Source organism: Engystomops pustulosus, chromosome 7 (assembly GCF_040894005.1).
Source record: "Engystomops pustulosus chromosome 7, aEngPut4.maternal, whole genome shotgun sequence".
NCBI classification, from domain to species: Eukaryota; Metazoa; Chordata; class Amphibia; order Anura; family Leptodactylidae; genus Engystomops; species Engystomops pustulosus.
The window spans coordinates 167442571-167465618 of NC_092417.1; the positions used below are offsets into that span (position 1 = coordinate 167442571).

Below are 23048 nucleotides of genomic sequence, written 5' to 3' on the forward strand. Positions count from 1 at the left end.
ATTCTGTCTTTTTCTATGTTTTAAGTGGAATAAAAACCTCAACGAAAACTGAAAATTAAATTTTTTTTACCCTGGATCTGATTTTGGGGAAAGCTGGGTGCCTAGCAATATGGCCGCCATCTATCACAGAGACAGAGACCACTCAGAAATGTTGACTATTTACATAATAAAATAGAATTAAAATGAGATACAAAATTTCAATTTAAAATAATTTTACTGAACTAAAAAAAAAAAAATTCCAGGACAAGTTTTGTTTCAAAATACTTTTATTTTATATAATTAAAAATCCATAGACTTTAGTTTTCTTTTAAATTAGTTACGTTTCGTTAAATAGGTTGGGTAGCACAAAACTTTTAAAAGTCGGTTGTGTAAGTAGATGCATGTGAATATATATTGCACCCGCGGCCAATGATATGATGGCGGCCATGTTTGTGGGGCGGAGCCAACATTAAGATCACACGTGTTATGTAACGATATTGTGACAGTGAGAATATGTACATAAACACAACAAACAATATGAATAAGCAGAGCTGTAGTGTAAAGCATGGGGGTGGTCCGAAACTGCGGACTCCAGTGGAGAACGCAGCTACGCTGGAACCGCTTATATCCGTTCCCCAGGAAGACAAAGCTAAAAAGTGACCAATATGAAGAAGCAAGGCTGCAGTGTAAAGCATAGGGGGTGGTTGGAAACAAAGGAGGGACCACCGCGGACTCCAGTAGAGAACGCAGCTACACTGGAACCGCTTATATCCATTCACCAGGAAGACAAAGCTAAAAAGTGACCAATAAGAAGAAGCAAGGCTGCAGTGTAAAGCAAGAGCAAGCCTATAAATAAGCCCAGCTATTAAAAGGAAGTAATAAGTAACCAAAGCCCACATATGGACATCCCCTTTAAATTTTTTAGAACTACATACTAAATTCATCGCAAGCAAATCTTAAAGGGGATGTCCTCTCACTAAAGCAGCAGCACCCTCAAACTCCTCAGTAGTCATTACATTGGGGTAATATAGTGTAAACATTACAGGGCGACGCCACGCACCCTCCGCAGCGCCCGCCGCCATATAGTGGTCATCAATTACAGGATACGTATAGGATACACCTGCAGTGTAGTGACAGTAATATTGCAATAAGTTACATAAAACAAACATTTATTGCTGAAAACTATTAAATTTATCCCAAAAGGGGTCAGCATCCTGATGCTGTAGCACTATAACTCCCAGCAAGCCCTGACTCCACACAACGCAATGGAAATTCTTCTCGAGACTTGATTGGATGATAAACTGACCTCCCTCCCCCCTGATTCAGGACATGAGAAAGTCATGTCGCCAATATCGGTTCTAACCAGTAGGTGGCGATAAAGGTTGTACATGATATCACCCCCTAGTGGACGAATTGTGATTAGACATTGAAGTTATTGATGCAGTTTCAATATTAGCCACTAGATGGCGACAGCGCAGTATGAAAAGCCCAAGCATTAAAGGGGTTGTGCATAATATTACAAGGGGGGGGATACAATGTTTCAAATCCCTTTAATAAGATATTCAGGGCTAAAATATAGTTGTCAAAATAGATTTATACGGGTACAGTCCTAGAGGTCAGTGGGGGTGCTGACTAATATCATAAGTAATATGATAAGTCTCAGTCACCACTGCACATAGCCTTTAAAGGGTCACCGCTATGATGTACGGCTGCTGCCAAAAATTAAAATGCAAATCTAGAAGTGAGGAGGTAACAAATAATAAAATCATTGGAATACACCCGACAGGATGGAGAAGATATTTACAATATTCACAAAGTGCAAAGGAAACCAAGAAGTGCAAAGGAGAAAAATCCTCAGAATAAAGGTAAAGGCGCCAAGTTGTGGTCACGGCACAAGGAACCCATCGGGTCAGCGCCGCCCATAGTCACAACGTCAAACAGAATAGTCACCAGCGTCCAGCTACACCAGGGCAGGATCACACAGAGCAGTGATGCACAGACAATGGTTGTATAATATACAAGATTACATTCATATATTCTATACCAGTGGTGGCGAACCTATGGCACAGGTGCCAAAGGTGGCACTCAGTGCCCTGTCTGTGGGCACTCAGGCAATCACCAAAGAGGACACAAAGGATCTTCATGGATTCCCAGACAGCCCAGGACTTTCTGCGCTCAGTGCTATCTGAAACGACAGTGCTGCCTGTGACTACAGGAGGAATGGAAAGGTGTGGATAGATCTGGATTATCAGTGTAGCCTCGCTCCAGGCCTGAAAATTCTCCCTATTCAGGGGAACCTGAATTTGTCACCCATTCTTTCTACTGTATTGGTGTTCTTAGGATTCTGATACAATTTTAAGCTATAACAGAGAAGGGAGCAAGAAGGGAGCAAGAAGGTACTGCATAAAATGTACTTAAATTTTGACACTTTGGGATAAATAAGCGGGTTTTGGTTGTAGTCTGGGCACTCCGTGTCTAAAAGGTTCGCCATCACTGTTCTATACAGTATATATGTGAATGAAAACTGCTGTGTGTGAACACTGACATGAAGCCATTCACCCCGATCACCAGTTTACAGATCATATAGAGATATACTACATCTACATCCACGTCACTTAGATAAGTAAAGTAGGTTATAATCTGTATTATACTCCAGAGCTGCACTCACTATTCTGCTGCTGGTGCAGTCACTGTGTACATACATGACATTACTTATCCTGTACTGATCCTGAGTTACATCCTGTATTATACTCCAGAGCTGCACTCACTATTCTGCTGGTGCAGTCACTGTGTACATACATGACATTACTTATCCTGTACTGATCCTGAGTTACATCCTGTATTATACTCCAGAGCTGCACTCACTATTCTGCTGCTGGTGCAGTCACTATGTACATACATGACATTACTTATCCTGTACTGATCCTGAGTTACATCCTGTATTATACTCCAGAGCTGCACTCACTATTGTTATCCTGTACTGATTCTGAATTTGTGCACTCAGTAGGAAATGTTAGCTTTAAAAGTTGCAGGATAGTGACTGCAGCTCTGGAGTATAATACAGGATGTAACTCAGGATCAGTACAGGATAAGTAATGTCATGTATGTACACAGTGACTGCACCAGCAGCAGAATAGTGAGTGCAGCTCTGGGGTATAATACAGGATGTAACTCAGGATCAGTACAGGATAAGTAATGTCATGTATGTACACAGTGACTGCACTAGCAGCAGAATAGTGAGTGCAGCTCTGGAGTATAATACAGGATGTAACTCAGGATCAGTACAGGATAAGTAATGTCATGTATGTACACAGTGACTGCACCAGCAGCAGAATAGTGAGTGCAGCTCTGGAGTATAATGCAGGATGCAACTCAGGATCAGTACAGGATAAGTAATGTCATGTATGTACACAGTGACTGCACCAGCAGCAGAATAGTGAGTGCAGCTCTGGAGTATAATACAGGATGTAACTCAGGATCAGTACAGGATAAGTAATGTCATGTATGTACACAGTGACTGCACATTGCTGTAGATAATCTCTATGAGATCGGTAGTGATGGCTTCCTCCTGATGTTACAATCATTCGCTGGTCTCCTTCGAGCACATAAAACAATATTACACATGGGACATGAGATCTGTAATGGGATTAGAAGAAGGTGTCGTTGGGCTGCCCGACCTCATCAGCCAAATTCAGTATATAACTTGCCACATCTTCTTCTGTGGGGGCATCTGAGACCACCCAGGAGTCATTCACACCCGTCACCTGTAGGCGGCAGATGGGGCAGTTGCGGTTCCGGTCACTCCTGTTGACAGAAAACATTCTGGTTAGAAATATGTGCTACAGCAATGCACAAAACAAGAAACCAATATCTCTGGATGTGATGTAACACACAATCATCAGAAGATAAAGAGGAGGGTTCCCAAAAGAAAAAAAAGACATCTCAAAATAAAAATATAAAAGTAGAAGCCCACTAGTGACAATTATATAATATCATTTATTATCACATCACTTCTGGATTTCCAAGACACAAGAGAAGATGAGACCCCCAACCCCCAGTGGCCGGTCACCACCTCTCACCATTTGTCAATACATTTCTGGCAAAAGCTGTGAGCGCAAGGCAGGATGAGATCAGCTCTACCGTCCATACAGATACAGCACTCCTCCTCATCCGTCAGCTGCTTCACCCTGCAAAGAGGAAAGAATAGTAACCACACACGTACAGATAACATCATCAACATACTGCCCCCCATGTACAAGAATATAACTACTATAATACTGCCCCCTATGTACAAGAATATATCTACTATAATACTGCCCCCTATGTACAAGAATATAACTACTATAATACTGCCCCCTATGTACAAGAATATAACTACTATAATACTGCCCACTATGTACAAGAATATAACTACTATAATACTGCCCTCTATGTACAAGAATATAACTACTATAATACTGCCCCCTATGTACAAGAATATAACTACTATAATACTGCCCCCTATGTACAGGAAAATAACTACTATAATACTGCCCCTATGTACAGGAATATAACTACTATAATACTGCCCCCTATGTACAAGAATATAACTACTATAATACTGCCCCCTATGTACAAGAATATAACTACTATAATACTGCCCCCTATGTACCGGAATATAACTACTATAATACTGCCCCCTATATACAAGAATATAACTACTATAATACTGCCCCCTATGTACAAGAATATAACTACTATAATACTGCCCCCTATGTACAGGAATATAACTACTATAATACTGCCCCTATGTACAAGAATATAACTACTATAATACACCCCCTATGTACAGGAATATAACTACTATAATACTGCCCCCTATGTACAAGAATATAACTACTATAATACTGCCCCCTATGTACAGGAATATAACTACTATAATACTGCCCCTATGTACAAGAATATAACTACTATAATACACCCCCTATGTACAGGAATATAACTACTATAATACTGCCCCCTATGTACAAGAATATAACTACTATAATACTCCCCCTATGTGCAAGAATATAACTACTATAATACTGCCCCCTATGTACAGGGATATAACTACTATAATACTGCCCCCTATGTACAAGAATATAACTACTATAATACTGCCCCCTATGTACAAGAAAATAACTACTATAATACTGCCCCCTATGTACAGGAATATAACTACTATAATACTGCCCCCTATGTACAGGAAAATAACTACTATAATACTGCCCCTATGTACAGGAATATAACTACTATAATACTGCCCCCTATGTACAAGAATATAACTACTATAATACTGCCCCCTATATACAAGAATATAACTACTATAATACTGCCCCCTATGTACAAGAATATAACTACTATAATACTGCCCCCTATGTACAGGAATATAACTACTATAATACTGCCCCTATGTACAAGAATATAACTACTATAATACACCCCCTATGTACAGGAATATAACTACTATAATACTGCCCCCTATGTACAAGAATATAACTACTATAATACTGCCCCCTATGTACAGGAATATAACTACTATAATACTGCCCCTATGTACAAGAATATAACTACTATAATACACCCCCTATGTACAGGAATATAACTACTATAATACTGCCCCCTATGTACAAGAATATAACTACTATAATACTCCCCCTATGTGCAAGAATATAACTACTATAATACTGCCCCCTATGTACAGGGATATAACTACTATAATACTGCCCCCTATGTACAAGAATATAACTACTATAATACTGCCCCCTATGTACAAGAAAATAACTACTATAATACTGCCCCCTATGTACAGGAATATAACTACTATAATACTGCCCCCTATGTACAGGAAAATAACTACTATAATACTGCCCCTATGTACAGGAATATAACTACTATAATACTGCCCCCTATGTACAAGAATATAACTACTATAATACTGCCCCCTATGTACAAGAATATAACTACTATAATACTGCCCCCTATGTACAGGAATATAACTACTATAATACTGCCCCTATGTACAAGAATATAACTACTATAATACACCCCCTATGTACAGGAATATAACTACTATAATACTGCCCCCTATGTACAAGAATATAACTACTATAATACTGCCCCCCATGTACAAGAATATAACTACTATAATACTGCCCCCCATGTACAAGAATATAACTACTATAATACTCCCCCTATGTGCAAGAATATAACTACTATAATACTGCCCCCCATGTACAAGAATATAACTACTATAATACTGCCCCCCATGTACAAGAATATAACTACTATAATACTGCCCCTATGTACAAGAATATAACTACTATAATACTGCTCCCTATGTACAGGAATATAACTACTATAATACTGCCCCCTATGTACAAGAATATAACTACTATAATACTGCCCCCTATGTACAGGAATATAACTACTATAATACTGCCCCCTATGTACAAGAACATAACTACTATAATACTGCCCCTATGTACAAGACTATAACTACTATAATCCTGCCCCCTATGTACAGGAATATAATTACTATAATACTGTTCCCTATGTACAGGAATATAACTACTATAATACTGCCCCCTATGTACAAGAATATAACTACTACAATACTGCCCCCTATGTACAGGAATATAACTACTATAATACTGCCCCTATGTACAGGAATATAACTACTATAATACTGCCCCTATGTACAGGAATATAACTACTATAATACTGCTCCCTATGTACAGGAATATAACTACTATAATACTGCCCCCTATGTACAAGAATATAACTACTATAATACTGCCCCCTATGTACAAGAATATAACTACTATAATACTGCCCCCTATGTACAAGAATATAACTACTATAATACTGCCCCCTATGTACAAGAATATAACTACTATAATACTGCCCCCTATGTACAAGAATATAACTACTATAATACTGCCCCCTATGTACAGGAATATAACAACTATAATACTGCCCCCTATGTACAAGAATATAACTACTACAATACTGCCCCCTATGTACAGAATATGATGCTGTGTATATGTATTATGTGTTATCGTTCTGCAGTGCGGTTTTCAGTATTACATTGTGGAATATAAACCCTCATTGTGTGATCCTGTCTCCAGAGAGCGGTATATATGGTGGATTAGGTATCAGTGCTATTTGCTCTGTGGAAACCTCTTTCATATCCCCCGGCTCAGGACGGCGCCAATATAAACATGTACGTGGAGGAGGGGAGGACTTCAGTACACGGAGCCAACAGGCAGACAGGGAAGATTCAGTGTAAACAGCCTGAGCTGCTCTGACGTGTGGGGGGAGGTGGAGGGTGCGCGGTACCTACCTCCCCATCAGGATGCTGGCCTGGCAGGATGACAGTGACTCCAGGCTCTGAGCATTGCCCTCGGGGGCCGCACTACTCTGGGCATACACCCCGGTGGCGTGGCTGGTGATTTCCTTGTAGAGCTGGATGAACTGGTAGAGGTTCATGATCCTGGACACCTCCACAATGCCGCTCGTCTTATTAATCTGGAACCAAAATATTGGACAAAATACTGAATTTTAAGACCAAAATCAGGATTGTGGTACTACAAGTCTCAGCATACAACGAGTACCACACTAGGACTTGATACCCTGACCTCCTTCTACATTATGTATCTATAGATGCAGTAGGTATTCACATCATGGATTATACTCTAGTCCCTTCCAAAGCTGCAGCTATGGAGTATAATGCATGATGTGGATCCCTGTGCTCTAAATGAATAGAATGTGTGTGTGGTCACAGCTACAGGTGCCAGGTGAAGGTGGAGGGGGGTGTGGACATTACACAACCGAAATTTAACCCCACAGGCGATACATAAACAGCAGGTGGCTCGGATACAGGACGCACCCACCTTGGTACAGAGGACGCGGACGACGACTTTCCACAGCGCAGAGGAGTCCGAGCCGGGCTGCACTTCAAAAAGGAGATGCTTGTCCTGCCCCGCGGCCAGCCGTGCCGTACTGAGGGGGCAAAATAGAGGACGGGATCAGAGGGAGAGATAACACGAGCCACCCCCACCCCAAAATCACCAGCCAACACATAGAGGGAGCTCCAAACTATAGATCCTAGATCTCACACTATGGGGTGTTTACTGTAAGTGGTGGTCGCACTAGGGAAGCTGCAGGTGTCATGCAGAGAGGAGAGGAGAAGCCGCAGTGCGGCACATGGAGGAGAGGAGAAGCCGCAGTGCGGCACATGGAGGAGAGGAGAAGCCGCAGTGCGGCACATGGAGGAGAGGAGAAGCCGCAGTGCGGCACATGGAGGAGAGGAGAAGCCGCAGTGCGGCACATGGAGGAGAGGAGAAGCCGCAGTGCGGCACATGGAGGAGAGGAGAAGCCGCAGTGCGGCACATGGAGGAGAGGAGAAGCCGCAGTGCGGCACATGGAGGAGAGGAGAAGCCGCAGTGCGGCACATGGAGGAGAGGAGAAGCCGCAGTGCGGCACATGGAGGAGAGGAGAAGCCGCAGTGCGGCACATGGAGGAGAGGAGAAGCCGCAGTGCGGCACATGGAGGAGAGGAGAAGCCGCAGTGCGGCACATGGAGGAGAGGAGAAGCCGCAGTGCGGCACATGGAGGAGAGAAGAAGCCGCAGTGCGGCACATGGAGGAGAGAAGAAGCCGCAGTGCGGCACATGGAGGAGAGAAGAAGCTGCAGTGCGGCACATGGAGGAGAGAAGAAGCTGCAGTGCGGCACATGGAGGAGAGAAGAAGCTGCAGTGCGGCACATGGAGGAGAGAAGAAGCCGCAGAGAGGCACATGGAGGAGAGAAGAAGCCGCAGAGAGGCACATGGAGGAGAGAAGAAGCCGCAGTGCGGCACATGGAGGAGAGAAGAAGCCGCAGAGAGGCACATGGAGGAGAGAAGAAGCCGCAGAGAGGCACATGGAGGAGAGAAGAAGCCGCAGAGAGGCACATGGAGGAGAGAAGAAGCCGCAGTGCGGCACATGGAGGAGAGGAGAAGCCGCAGTGCGGCACATGGAGGAGAGAAGAAGCCGCAGAGAGGCACATGGAGGAGAGAAGAAGCCGCAGAGAGGCACATGGAGGAGAGAAGAAGCCGCAGTGCGGCACATGGAGGAGAGAAGACGCCGCAGAGAGGCACATGGAGGAGAGAAGAAGCCGCAGAGAGGCACATGGAGGAGAGAAGAAGCCGCAGAGAGGCACATGGAGGAGAGAAGAAGCCGCAGTGCGGCACATGGAGGAGAGGAGAAGCCGCAGTGCGGCACATGGAGGAGAGAAGAAGCCGCAGAGAGGCACATGGAGGAGAGAAGAAGCCGCAGAGAGGCACATGGAGGAGAGAAGAAGCCGCAGTGCGGCACATGGAGGAGAGAAGAAGCCGCAGAGAGGCACATGGAGGAGAGAAGAAGCCGCAGAGAGGCACATGGAGGAGAGAAGAAGCCGCAGAGAGGCACATGGAGGAGAGAAGAAGCCGCAGTGCGGCACATGGAGGAGAGAAGAAGCCGCAGAGAGGCACATGGAGGAGAGAAGAAGCCGCAGAGAGGCACATGGAGGAGAGAAGAAGCCGCAGAGAGGCACATGGAGGAGAGAAGAAGCCGCAGTGCGGCACATGGAGGAGAGGAGAAGCCGCAGTGCGGCACATGGAGGAGAGAAGAAGCTGCAGTGCGGCACATGGAGGAGAGAAGAAGCCGCAGTGTGTAGTCCAGGGAGGAAAAGAATACCAGAAAAGGAGAGGATTTAGATAATTTTTTTGTCTACCCTAGGGGTCTCTCCATTATTATTGCTGACTGCTCTAGTTCTTCAGTTCTATTATTTTCTGTTATTGTTATCAGTCACTATTATTGTCGGCTCTGAATGCAGTATTTGGATTCTGGGGGGATATTTTGTGCTGTACTATGGCTATAGGGGCATCTAGGGTACTGGTTACAGATGCGGCCCCTTAAAGTTGACCAGTCTGAATATGAGATCCTTGGATCCACAAAATGTTGCTCACCCCTGGCCTTAAGGGGGTTGTTCACTTTCAGCAAAAAAACAAAAAAAAAATGGCTATTGTTTGTGTAATAAAAAATTATACAATTTTTCATTACATTTTCTGTATCAATTCCTCACGGTTTTCTAGATCTCTGCTTGCTGTCATTCTATAGGAAGCTTCATTGCTTACTTCCAGTGGATGGAAATCTGTCAAAAGTCTTGTGATGGACACACAGGTGCACAAGCCGTTACCATCATATAGAATTATTAGAACCGTGTGATACATAAGGCCCGTGCATCTGCGTGTCCATCACATGACCATGGACTGATTTCTGTCGACTGAAAGTAAACAGAGAAGCTTTCTATAGCAGGACAGCAAGCAGAGATCTAGGAAACAATAAGGAATCGATCCTGAAAGGATATTAGAAATTATATCAAAACAATATCAGTTTTTTCTGAAAGTAGACGAGCCCTTTAAAGGAAATGTACTAATTTTTTTAAAATTAATTATATGTTTGTGTAGTTAGAATCGGTCCATTTTATCCCTTAAGATCGGTCACACTATGGGGTCTGGACTGAAGGTGGAGGTCACATCTAGACTGTAAGAGGAGGTCACACTATGGGGTCTAGGCCGTAAGAGGAGGTCACACTATGGGGTCTAGGCCATAAGAGGAGGTCACACTATAGGGTCTAGGCCGTAAGAGGAGGTCACACTATAGGGTCTAGGCCGTAAGAGGAGGGGGTCACACTATAGGGTCTAGGCCGTAAGAGGAGGTCACACTATGGGGTCTAGGCCATAAGAGGAGGTCACACTATGGGGTCTAGGCCATAAGAGGAGGTCACACTATAGGGTCTAGGCCGTAAGAGGAGGTCACACTATAGGGTCTAGGCCGTAAGAGGAGGGGGTCACACTATAGGGTCTAGGCCGTAAGAGGAGGTCACACTATGGGGTCTAGGCCGTAAGAGGAGGTCACACTATGGGGTCTAGGCCGTAAGAGGAGATCACACTATAGGGTCTAGGCCGTAAGAGGAGGTCACACTATGGGGTCTAGGCCGTAAGAGGAGGTCACACTATAGGGTCTAGGCCGTAAGAGGAGGTCACACTATGGGGTCTAGGCCGTAAGAGGAGATCACACTATAGGGTCTAGGCCGTAAGAGGAGGTCACACTATGGGGTCTAGGCCGTAAGAGGAGGTCACACTATAGGGTCTAGGCCGTAAGAGGAGGTCACACTATGGGGTCTAGGCCGTAAGAGGAGGTCACACTATGGGGTCTAGGCCATAAGAGGAGGTCACACTATGGGGTCTAGGCCATAAGAGGAGGTCACACTATGGGGTCTAGGCCATAAGAGGAGGTCACACTATGGGGTCTAGGCCGTAAGAGGAGGTCACACTATGGGGTCTAGGCCGTAAGAGGAGGTCACACTATGGGGTCTAGGCCATAGGAGGAGGTCCCACTATGGGGTCTAGGCCGTAGGCTGAGGTCACACTATGGGGTCTAGACTGTAGGCTGAGGTCACACTATGGGGTCTAGACTGTAGGCTGAGGTCACACTATGGGGTCTAGACTGTAGGCTGAGGTCACACTATGGGGTCTAGACTGTAGGCTGAGGTCACACTATGGGATCTACACTGTAAGAGGAGGGGTCACACTATGGGGTTTACACTGTAAGAGGAGGGGTCACACTATGGGGTCTAGACTGAAGGAGGAGGTCACACTATGGGGTCTAGACTGTAGGAGGAGGTCACACTATGGGGTCTAGACTGTAGGAGGAGGTCACACTATGGGGTCTAGACTGTAAGAGGAGGTCACACCATGGGGTCTAGACTGTAAGAGGAGGTCACACTATGGGGTCTAGACTGTAGGAGGAGGTCACACTATGGGGTCTAGACTGTAAGAGGAGGTCACACTATGGGGTCTAGACTGTAGGAGGAGGTCACACTATGGGGTCTAGACTGTAAGAGGAGGTCACACTATGGGGTCTAGACTGTAAGAGGAGGTCACACTATGGGGTCTAGGCCATAAGAGGAGGTCACACTATAGGGTCTAGACTGTAAGAGGAGGTCACACTATGGGGTCTAGACTGTAAGAGGAGGGGGTCACACTATGGGGTCTAGACTGTAAGAGGAGGGGGTCACACTATGGGGTCTAGACTGTAAGAGGAGGGGTCACACTATGGGGTCTAGCCTGTAGGAGGAGGTCACACTCTGGAGCTCTCTATAAGATAACTCTTGGATGGGTGACATTTAGGGTCAGTGTACAGTGTGTAGGTGATGAGTAACATATATCCTTTCCTTACACATCATTCAGCTCGGCGACTCGTCCCAGGAATTCCTCGTAGGTCAGGACGCCGCTCTCCCGCACCAGGGTGGCGTGCTTGACAACTTTCTCAGGAAGTTTGTTCATGACGGCCTGGCCGGTGAGCTGCTGACCCATGGCTGGGGGTAACAGGGACCCTTCCTCTGGAGAATTTAGGTCAGTAGTCCTGCAGAGGCGAAATGCAAATTAGCACCAACCCTGAAATACTCTGTACTGCTGTAAGGAATAATAACCTGAGGAGCACATGACCTGACAGTGATCTGTGTATACGGGGAGGGGAGCACAGTCACAGCGTGTATGCACCTATAGACTTATGTATGACCTATGTGCATGTACATACCTGTGTGTGTCACTGTGGATACACTTTCAGTGTGTGTATACGTGTCATTGTGTACATACCATGATACATTACCAGAAATGTCTACCAATCAGAGCTCAACTTTAATTTTATAAACAGCTGTGAAAGCTGAGCTCTGATTGGTTGCTATGGGTAACTAGAACAATTCTGTAACTAGAACAATACCTACCAGTGTGTATTTTACCTTGTACAGTGTGTACCTACCTGTGTGTATGACGATGCACAGTGTGTACCTACCTGTGTGTATATTACCTTGTACAGTGTGTACCTACCTGTGTGTATGACGATGCACAGTGTGTACCTACCTGTGTGTATGACGATGCACAGTGTGTACCTACCTGTGTGTATGACGATGCACAGTGTGTACCTACCTGTGTGTATGACGATGCACAGTGTGTACCTACCTGTGTGTATGACGATGCACAGTGTGTACCTACCTGTGTGTATGACGATGCACAGTGTGTACCTACCTGTGTGTATGACGATGCACAGTGTGTACCTACCTGTGTGTATGACGATGCACAGTGTGTACCTACCTGTGTGTATGACGATGCACAGTGTGTACCTACCTGTGTGTATGACGATGCACAGTGTGTACCTACCTGTGTGTATGACGATGCACAGTGTGTACCTACCTGTGTGTATGACGATGCACAGTGTGTACCTACCTGTGTGTATATTATCTTGTACAGTGTGTACTTACCGTTGTGTATATCTTGTACAGTGTGTACCTACCTGTGTGTATTTTACCTTGTACAGTGTGTACTTACCTGTGTGTATGACGATGCACGGTGTGTACCTACCTGTGTGTATATTATCTTGTACAGTGTGTACTTACCTGTGTGTGTCGGTGTATAGCCGTTAGTGTACATTATAATGCACAGTGTGCACTTACCTGTGTGTGTGTATGATGATGCACAGTGTGTACCTACCTGTGTGTATATTATCTTGTACAGTGTGTACTTACCGTTGTGTATATCTTGTACAGTGTGTACCTACCTGTGTGTATTTTACCTTGTACAGTGTGTACTTACCTGTGTGTATGACGATGCACGGTGTGTACCTACCTGTGTGTATATTATCTTGTACAGTGTGTACTTTCCTGTGTGTGTCGGTGTATAGCCGTTAGTGTACATTATAAGGCACAGTGTGCACTTACCTGTGTGTATGACGATGCACAGTGTGTACCTACCTGTGTGTATGACGATGCACAGTGTGTACCTACCTGTGTGTATGACGATGCACAGTGTGTACCTACCTGTGTGTATGACGATGCACAGTGTGTACCTACCTGTGTGTATGACGATGCACAGTGTGTACCTACCTGTGTGTATGACGATGCACAGTGTGTACCTACCTGTGTGTATGACGATGCACAGTGTGTACCTACCTGTGTGTATGACGATGCACAGTGTGTACCTACCTGTGTGTATGACGATGCACAGTGTGTACCTACCTGTGTGTATGACGATGCACAGTGTGTACCTACCTGTGTGTATGACGATGCACAGTGTGTACCTACCTGTGTGTATGACGATGCACAGTGTGTACCTACCTGTGTGTATGACGATGCACAGTGTGTACCTACCTGTGTGTATATTATCTTGTACAGTGTGTACTTACCGTTGTGTATATCTTGTACAGTGTGTACCTACCTGTGTGTATTTTACCTTGTACAGTGTGTACTTACCTGTGTGTATGACGATGCACAGTGTGTACCTACCTGTGTGTATGACGATGCACAGTGTGTACCTACCTGTGTGTATGACGATGCACAGTGTGTACCTACCTGTGTGTATGACGATGCACAGTGTGTACCTACCTGTGTGTATGACGATGCACAGTGTGTACCTACCTGTGTGTATGACGATGCACAGTGTGTACCTACCTGTGTGTATGACGATGCACAGTGTGTACCTACCTGTGTGTATGACGATGCACAGTGTGTACCTACCTGTGTGTATGACGATGCACAGTGTGTACCTACCTGTGTGTATGACGATGCACAGTGTGTACCTACCTGTGTGTATGACGATGCACAGTGTGTACCTACCTGTGTGTATGACGATGCACAGTGTGTACCTACCTGTGTGTATGACGATGCACAGTGTGTACCTACCTGTGTGTATGACGATGCACAGTGTGTACCTACCTGTGTGTATGACGATGCACAGTGTGTACCTACCTGTGTGTATGACGATGCACAGTGTGTACCTACCTGTGTGTATGACGATGCACAGTGTGTACCTACCTGTGTGTATGACGATGCACAGTGTGTACCTACCTGTGTGTATGACGATGCACAGTGTGTACCTACCTGTGTGTATGATGATGCACAGTGTGTACCTACCTGTGTGTATGACGATGCACAGTGTGTACCTACCTGTGTGTATGACGATGCACAGTGTGTACCTACCTGTGTGTATGACGATGCACAGTGTGTACCTACCTGTGTGTATGACGATGCACAGTGTGTACCTACCTGTGTGTATATTATCTTGTACAGTGTGTACTTACCGTTGTGTATATCTTGTACAGTGTGTACCTACCTGTGTGTATTTTACCTTGTTGCTAGTAGTGTAGATTTGTACCGTGTTAGCCATGGAGAGCAGAAGAAGAGTGAAGAAATCAGGCGATACCTTTTTGAGGCTAACTGAGTATATTTGATGGTGAGCTTTCGAGAAGACTAGTTCTCTTCGTCAGACATGATGTTATGCATGAAACAGAAAATTCACAGCATTTTATACACACTAAACAGTGATCATCAAAGGATATTAAAAAAACCTCTAAAACAACAGATTGATAAAAACAGGGACATCTTATTTACAACAGGATGGCAATAAAAACATTAAAAACCTATGAGGCGAGACACAAGAGCCCTGGCTCTTATCTGCTTGTGGCCTCCAGGTCAGAGGTAGGAGGTCATGAAGCTGGCATGAATGTTAAGACCACTTTGCAAGGTGTTGAATCTCCTCATTAATTTATACTCCCATTCTTTCCTTTCCCTCTGTGTCTTAAAATGTCCCATTAAAATAGTAATCTGCAGATCCTCCATAGTGTGGTCCTCTCTGGAGAAATGTGCAGCCACTGGGAGATCTTTTCTTTCATTTTTAATGTCAGATCTGTGTGAATTCATACGTTGATGGAGTCTCTGACCTGTTTCCCCAACATAAAGGCCTGTGGTTGGACACTGCTGACACATGATAAGGTAGACCACATTAGAGGACCTGCAGGAAAAGGTCCCCTTGATCTGATGTACCTGCTGTGATTGGGGTACAGGTACCTGGTCACCTGTGCGAATGTGATGGCACGTTTTACATCTGCTTTGCAGGCAGGGTGAGGTACCATTTTCTGATGGAGGTCTCAGGGCACTCCGGACAACCAGTTGTTTCAGGTTTGGTGGTTGCCGGAAGGACAGGAGAGGAGGGACTGGAAATATTTCTTTTAATCTTGTGTCTTTATGTAGAATCGGTTGGAGTTCCTTGGCAATGTGACGCAGGATCTCCAGTTGTGGGCTATAAGTGACTACTAGGGGTACTCTGGCCTCCTGTTGGGTCTCCTTATATTTGAGTAAATCATCTCTGTTGATGGCTGCTGCTTTACCTATTTGGTTATCAGTCACTTTTGGCATGTAGCCCAACTGGAGAAATTCAGACCTGAGCTCCAGGAGGTGTTTTTCCAGGTCTTTCTTGTCTGAACAGATACGGTTGTAGCGTATTGCTTGGCTGTATATGATAGACTGTCTTGTGTGTTTGGGGTGGAAGCTGTTATTTCTCAGGTAGGCCGTTCTGTCTGTTGGTTTATGGAATATGGTTGTGGTTAAGTGGCTGTCTTTAATCTGTATGGTGGTATCCAGAAAGTGTATCTCCTTATCTGAATAGCTTAGTTTCAGATTGATGGTGGGGTGAAAGTTGTTGTAGCCCTCATGGAATTGAATTAGGGCCTCCTCACCTGCAGTCCAGATGATCAGAATATCATCAATATAACGGAGGTAGATCATAGGTTTTGTGGTGCATGTGGATAAGTAAGCACCTTCCAGTTCAGCCATAAAAAGATTGGCATACTGTGGTGCACACCTTGAACCCATCGATGTTCCCATACACTGTAGGTACAGATCCTCTCCAAATGAAAAATAGTTGTGGGTGAGCACAAATTGTATGAGATCTGAGACCAGTTCTGTTGGTAAGTTGTGCTTCTCCATATGTGCCCGGCATGCTGCTATTCCATCTTTATGGGGGATGTTAGTGTATAGGGATTCCACATCCATGGTGGCCAGAATTGTACCATCAGGAAGTGGGCCTACAGTCTTGAGCTTGTTTAAAAGGTCAGTAGTGTCCTGGATGTAGCTAGGAGTACGTCTGACCAGGGGTTTAAGGAGATTTTCCACCCAACCTGAGATACTTTCCGTCAAGGTGCCAATGCCAGAAATAATAGGCCTTCCTGGATTACCATCTTTGTGTATCTTGGGGAGCATATAGAAACAGCCTGGCCTGGGATCCTCTGGGATAAGAAGGTTGACCTTGTGTTGCATCTCAGTTGAAAACTTCTTGGTCATATCATATCAATCATATCAATGGCTATGCATACGGACATCTGAAAAACTGCGCAACAACATGATTAAGATTCTCTACAACAACAAGAGGAAAATACAGGAGGAAATACATGCCCTAAAGACACTACTGGAACATGATACAGAGGAGAGGAAGGACCAACTCCAATTATATTACCATAAACTTCAGGATATGATGATCAACAACAAAAAGAAAAAGCTCCATAGACTAAGACAAAAAATCTCCATCACCAAAGGCACAAGTGCTGAGCCAGGTCACCAGAGCTGTGTTGTGAACCTTTCCTCCTATGAGCCTGACAAACATGAGATGTCAGTTCTCTCCAAAGGTCTGTCCTTCTGCCCTGCAAGATCTGTGGACAAAATTAAACTCTGCAATGACATGGAGGAATTCTTCAGAAAAATAAGACTCAGAGAATATTTCCACGACAGAGACTCTCCTCACAGCACAGATTTGGAGACAGGACAGTGCAACAGCAACCCAACAAAAAGATCTACATGGACCCCCAAATCTGGAACCAACTCAACACTGGATACATACATTGACCACTTCAGAAAAAAAGTGAAAACTGAAATCCTGGGGAAAAGAAAGAAACAAGTAAATAACCTAACCCTGCAGGAACAAAGGGCTATTCTATCATTGAAAACAAACCCAGATATCATTATAAAACCTGCAGACAAAGGGGGTGCAATAGTCATAATGAATACCTCTGACTATATCAAGGAAGCAAACAGACAGCTGTCCAACCCCATTCATTATAGTAAACTTGAGAGTGATCCAACAGAGGCCTACAAGAAGCAACTTATTGATATGACCAAGAAGTTTTCAACTGAGATGCAACACAAGGTCAACCTTCTTATCCCAGAGGATCCCAGGCCAGGCTGTTTCTATATGCTCCCCAAGATACACAAAGATGGTAATCCAGGAAGGCCTATTATTTCTGGCATTGGCACCTTGACGGAAAGTATCTCAGGTTGGGTGGAAAATCTCCTTAAACCCCTGGTCAGACGTACTCCTAGCTACATCCAGGACACTACTGACCTTTTAAACAAGCTCAAGACTGTAGGCCCACTTCCTGATGGTACAATTCTGGCCACCATGGATGTGGAATCCCTATACACTAACATCCCCCATAAAGATGGAATAGCAGCATGCCGGGCACATATGGAGAAGCACAACTTACCAACAGAACTGGTCTCAGATCTCATACAATTTGTGCTCACCCACAACTATTTTTCATTTGGAGAGGATCTGTACCTACAGTGTATGGGAACATCGATGGGTTCAAGGTGTGCACCACAGTATGCCAATCTTTTTATGGCTGAACTGGAAGGTGCTTACTTATCCACATGCACCACAAAACCTATGATCTACCTCCGTTATATTGATGATATTCTGATCATCTGGACTGCAGGTGAGGAGGCCCTAATTCAATTCCATGAGGGCTACAACAACTTTCACCCCACCATCAATCTGAAACTAAGCTATTCAGATAAGGAGATACACTTTCTGGATACCACCATACAGATTAAAGACAGCCACTTAACCACAACCATATTCCATAAACCAACAGACAGAACGGCCTACCTGAGAAATAACAGCTTCCACCCCAAACACACAAGACAGTCTATCATATACAGCCAAGCAATACGCTACAACCGTATCTGTTCAGACAAGAAAGACCTGGAAAAACACCTCCTGGAGCTCAGGTCTGAATTTCTCCAGTTGGGCTACATGCCAAAAGTGACTGATAACCAAATAGGTAAAGCAGCAGCCATCAACAGAGATGATTTACTCAAATATAAGGAGACCCAACAGGAGGCCAGAGTACCCCTAGTAGTCACTTATAGCCCACAACTGGAGATCCTGCGTCACATTGCCAAGGAACTCCAACCGATTCTACATAAAGACACAAGATTAAAAGAAATATTTCCAGTCCCTCCTCTCCTGTCCTTCCGGCAACCACCAAACCTGAAACAACTGGTTGTCCGGAGTGCCCTGAGACCTCCATCAGAAAATGGTACCTCACCCTGCCTGCAAAGCAGATGTAAAACGTGCCATCACATTCGCACAGGTGACCAGGTACCTGTACCCCAATCACAGCAGGTACATCAGATCAAGGGGACCTTTTCCTGCAGGTCCTCTAATGTGGTCTACCTTATCATGTGTCAGCAGTGTCCAACCACAGGCCTTTATGTTGGGGAAACAGGTCAGAGACTCCATCAACGTATGAATTCACACAGATCTGACATTAAAAATGAAAGAAAAGATCTCCCAGTGGCTGCACATTTCTCCAGAGAGGACCACACTATGGAGGATTTGCAGATTACTATTTTAATGGGACATTTTAAGACACAGAGGGAAAGGAAAGAATGGGAGTATAAATTAATGAGGAGATTCAACACCTTGCAAAGTGGTCTTAACATTCATGCCAGCTTCATGACCTCCTACCTCTGACCTGGAGGCCACAAGCAGATAAGAGCCAGGGCTCTTGTGTCTCGCCTCATAGGTTTTTAATGTTTTTATTGCCATCCTGTTGTAAATAAGATGTCCCTGTTTTTATCAATCTGTTGTTTTAGAGGTTTTTTTAATATCCTTTGATGATCACTGTTTAGTGTGTATAAAATGCTGTGAATTTTCTGTTTCATGCATAACATCATGTCTGACGAAGAGAACTAGTCTTCTCGAAAGCTCACCATCAAATATACTCAGTTAGCCTCAAAAAGGTATCGCCTGATTTCTTCACTCTTCTTGTATTTTACCTTGTACAGTGTGTACTTACCTGTGTGTATGACGATGCACGGTGTGTACCTACCTGTGTGTATATTATCTTGTACAGTGTGTACTTACCTGTGTGTGTCGGTGTATAGCCGTTAGTGTACATTATAATGCACAGTGTGCACTTACCTGTGTGTGTGTATGATGATGCACAGTGTGTACCTACCTGTGTGTATATTATCTTGTACAGTGTGTACTTACCGTTGTGTATATCTTGTACAGTGTGTACCTACCTGTGTGTATTTTACCTTGTACAGTGTGTACTTACCTGTGTGTATGACGATGCACGGTGTGTACCTACCTGTGTGTATATTATCTTGTACAGTGTGTACTTTCCTGTGTGTGTCGGTGTATAGCCGTTAGTGTACATTATAAGGCACAGTGTGCACTTACCTGTGTGTATGACGATGCACAGTGTGTACCTACCTGTGTGTATGACGATGCACAGTGTGTACCTACCTGTGTGTATGACGATGCACAGTGTGTACCTACCTGTGTGTATGACGATGCACAGTGTGTACCTACCTGTGTGTATGACGATGCACAGTGTGTACCTACCTGTGTGTATATTATCTTGTACAGTGTGTACCTACCTGTGTGTATATTATCTTGTACAGTGTGTACCTACCTGTGTGTATTTTACCTTGTACAGTGTGTACTTACCTGTGTGTATGACGATGCACGGTGTGTACCTACCTGTGTGTATATTATCTTGTACAGTGTGTACTTACCTGTGTGTGTCGGTGTATAGCCGTTAGTGTACATTATAATGCACAGTGTGCACTTACCTGTGTGTGTGTATGATGATGCACAGTGTGTACATACCTGTGTGTATATTATCTTGTACAGTGTGTACTTACCGTTGTGTATGTCTTGTACAGTGTGTACCTACCTGTGTGTATATTATCTTGTACAGTGTGTACTTACCTGTGTGTGTCGGTGTATAGCCGTTAGTGTACATTATAATGCACAGTGTGCACTTACCTGTGTGTGTGTATGACGATGCACAGTGTGTACCTACCTGTGTGTATGACGATGCACAGTGTGTACCTACCTGTGTGTATGACGATGCACAGTGTGTACCTACCTGTGTGTATATTATCTTGTACAGTGTGTACTTACCGTTGTGTATATCTTGTACAGTGTGTACCTACCTGTGTGTATTTTACCTTGTACAGTGTGTACTTACCTGTGTGTATGACGATGCACGGTGTGTACCTACCTGTGTGTATATTATCTTGTACAGTGTGTACTTACCTGTGTGTGTCGGTGTATAGCCGTTAGTGTACATTATAATGCACAGTGTGCACTTACCTGTGTGTGTGTATGATGATGCACAGTGTGTACCTACCTGTGTGTATATTATCTTGTACAGTGTGTACTTACCGTTGTGTATATCTTGTACAGTGTGTACCTACCTGTGTGTATATTATCTTGTACAGTGTGTACTTACCTGTGTGTGTCGGTGTATAGCCGTTAGTGTACATTATAATGCACAGTGTGCACTTACCTGTGTGTGTGTATGATGATGCACAGTGTGTACCTACCTGTGTGTATATTATCTTGTAGTGTGTACTTACCTGTGTGTGTCAGTGTATAGCTGTGAGTGTACATTATAATGCACAGTGTGTACTTACCTGTCTGAGAAGATGTATCGGGGTCCATGTGTAGGTAGCAGTTCCCTGTGATGGCGGGTACAGGCTTCACCCCAGAACTATCCAGTTCGCGAATCGGTTTCACCCCTCCGGGGCCCCGTACACAGCTGGCGCACGCCACTCCTCCAGCTCGGAGCCCTAGTGACGTCATCGCGCTATGCATCACTGAGCACCGGCGGCCATCTTTGATCTGGGAAAGCCTTCAGGTCCAGTGACCGGTAATATTATCCGTTCTGCCACCTCTGACGCCATGTAGCTGCTGACTCTCATCCCTCCTCATGAATTCTGCATCTAAAACCGGTTCTTTTTTTAATTTGGTTCTTCTTGTTGCTTAGCAACGGATACCACAGTTTGGGGATAACACCTGTGACCCTCCAAACTTCTCATAGTTGTCATTCACTACAGGGCACATAATCCATTTACTCCCCATCACTATATATCTGCATCTACTTCTTTCTTCTTCCAACTTTTTTCTGAATTTAATGCAGAAAACAAAGTTTTTGAGTGCAGCTTTGGATGTAACTAGAGTCAAAGCTACAATTACACTGTGCTGCGCCTGTACAGTACGATGATGGGCACATATAAGGTGTCCGTGTGCTATAATAAGACAATGCAGGTTTAAAATCAGAGAACCCTTTAAGGCGGCCATATTGGCTGTATATATAATACACATCCGGGCACTTATATAGGGGTACACGGCCCCTCTTATATTGTGGGGTGCGATGCTCTGTCAGCAGAGATGACCATCAGGGGCGTAACTTGAGGGGGTGCAGAGGTTGCGGTTGCACCCGGGCCCGGGAGGTTTAGGGGGCCCTTATGGTGTCACTTTCCCATATGAGAAGACTAGTACTATAAACAATACATTATATGATGGAAAATATATCTATGAAGTTCATCAGCTCAGCTGGCACTGTTATGGGGGAGATGTGACTAGCAGTATATCCCTAGTCATGACCATAGTGACTGGTACAGTTATGGGGTATTCATGACTAGCAGTGTAATAGACCATGGGGCACATTTACTTAGACAAACAAACGATTGATCCAGCATCCAGGCTTGTAATAAGTGCTATAAAACTTCTATTTATTTCATCAAGGTATAAAAAGGTTTAAAAAAGGTACCATTATACAGACATCTGACGCGTTTCGAACTCTCAAGAGTTCTTAGTCATAGATAAGATTCTAGTAAATGTGAGCATTCATTATAAAGACATATCAAACGGAAGTAAGAAGGTTTGCGAGCAGGTAATTAGTCACGTCATAGAGCCAGAAGGTAAAGGGGAGGAGGAGGAACAGGAGCAGAAGGAGAGAAACAGACCAACGAAAAAACATATGAAAAAAGAGGAAAAAATTAGAGAGGCAACAATAATAATAAATTAATATATATACATTAAATCATTTTTCAAATTTA

At 44.2% G+C, this 23048-nt stretch overlaps 1 protein-coding gene across 1 annotated transcript; it reads right to left on the bottom strand.

Moving 5' to 3' along the window:
* Positions 1-248: 248 nt before the first annotated feature.
* On the bottom strand, positions 249-21783 carry RNF141 (ring finger protein 141). Its single transcript, XM_072118850.1, has 6 exons — positions 21621-21783; positions 12260-12445; positions 7893-8001; positions 7343-7527; positions 4059-4166; positions 249-3783 (listed from the first exon to the last, which is right to left on the bottom strand). Exons 2-6 carry the CDS (start codon positions 12394-12396, stop codon positions 3627-3629), a joined length of 696 nt encoding a protein of 231 aa, XP_071974951.1. The 5' UTR covers positions 12397-12445; positions 21621-21783; the 3' UTR covers positions 249-3626.
* Between the last annotated feature and the right edge of the window lie 1265 nt (positions 21784-23048).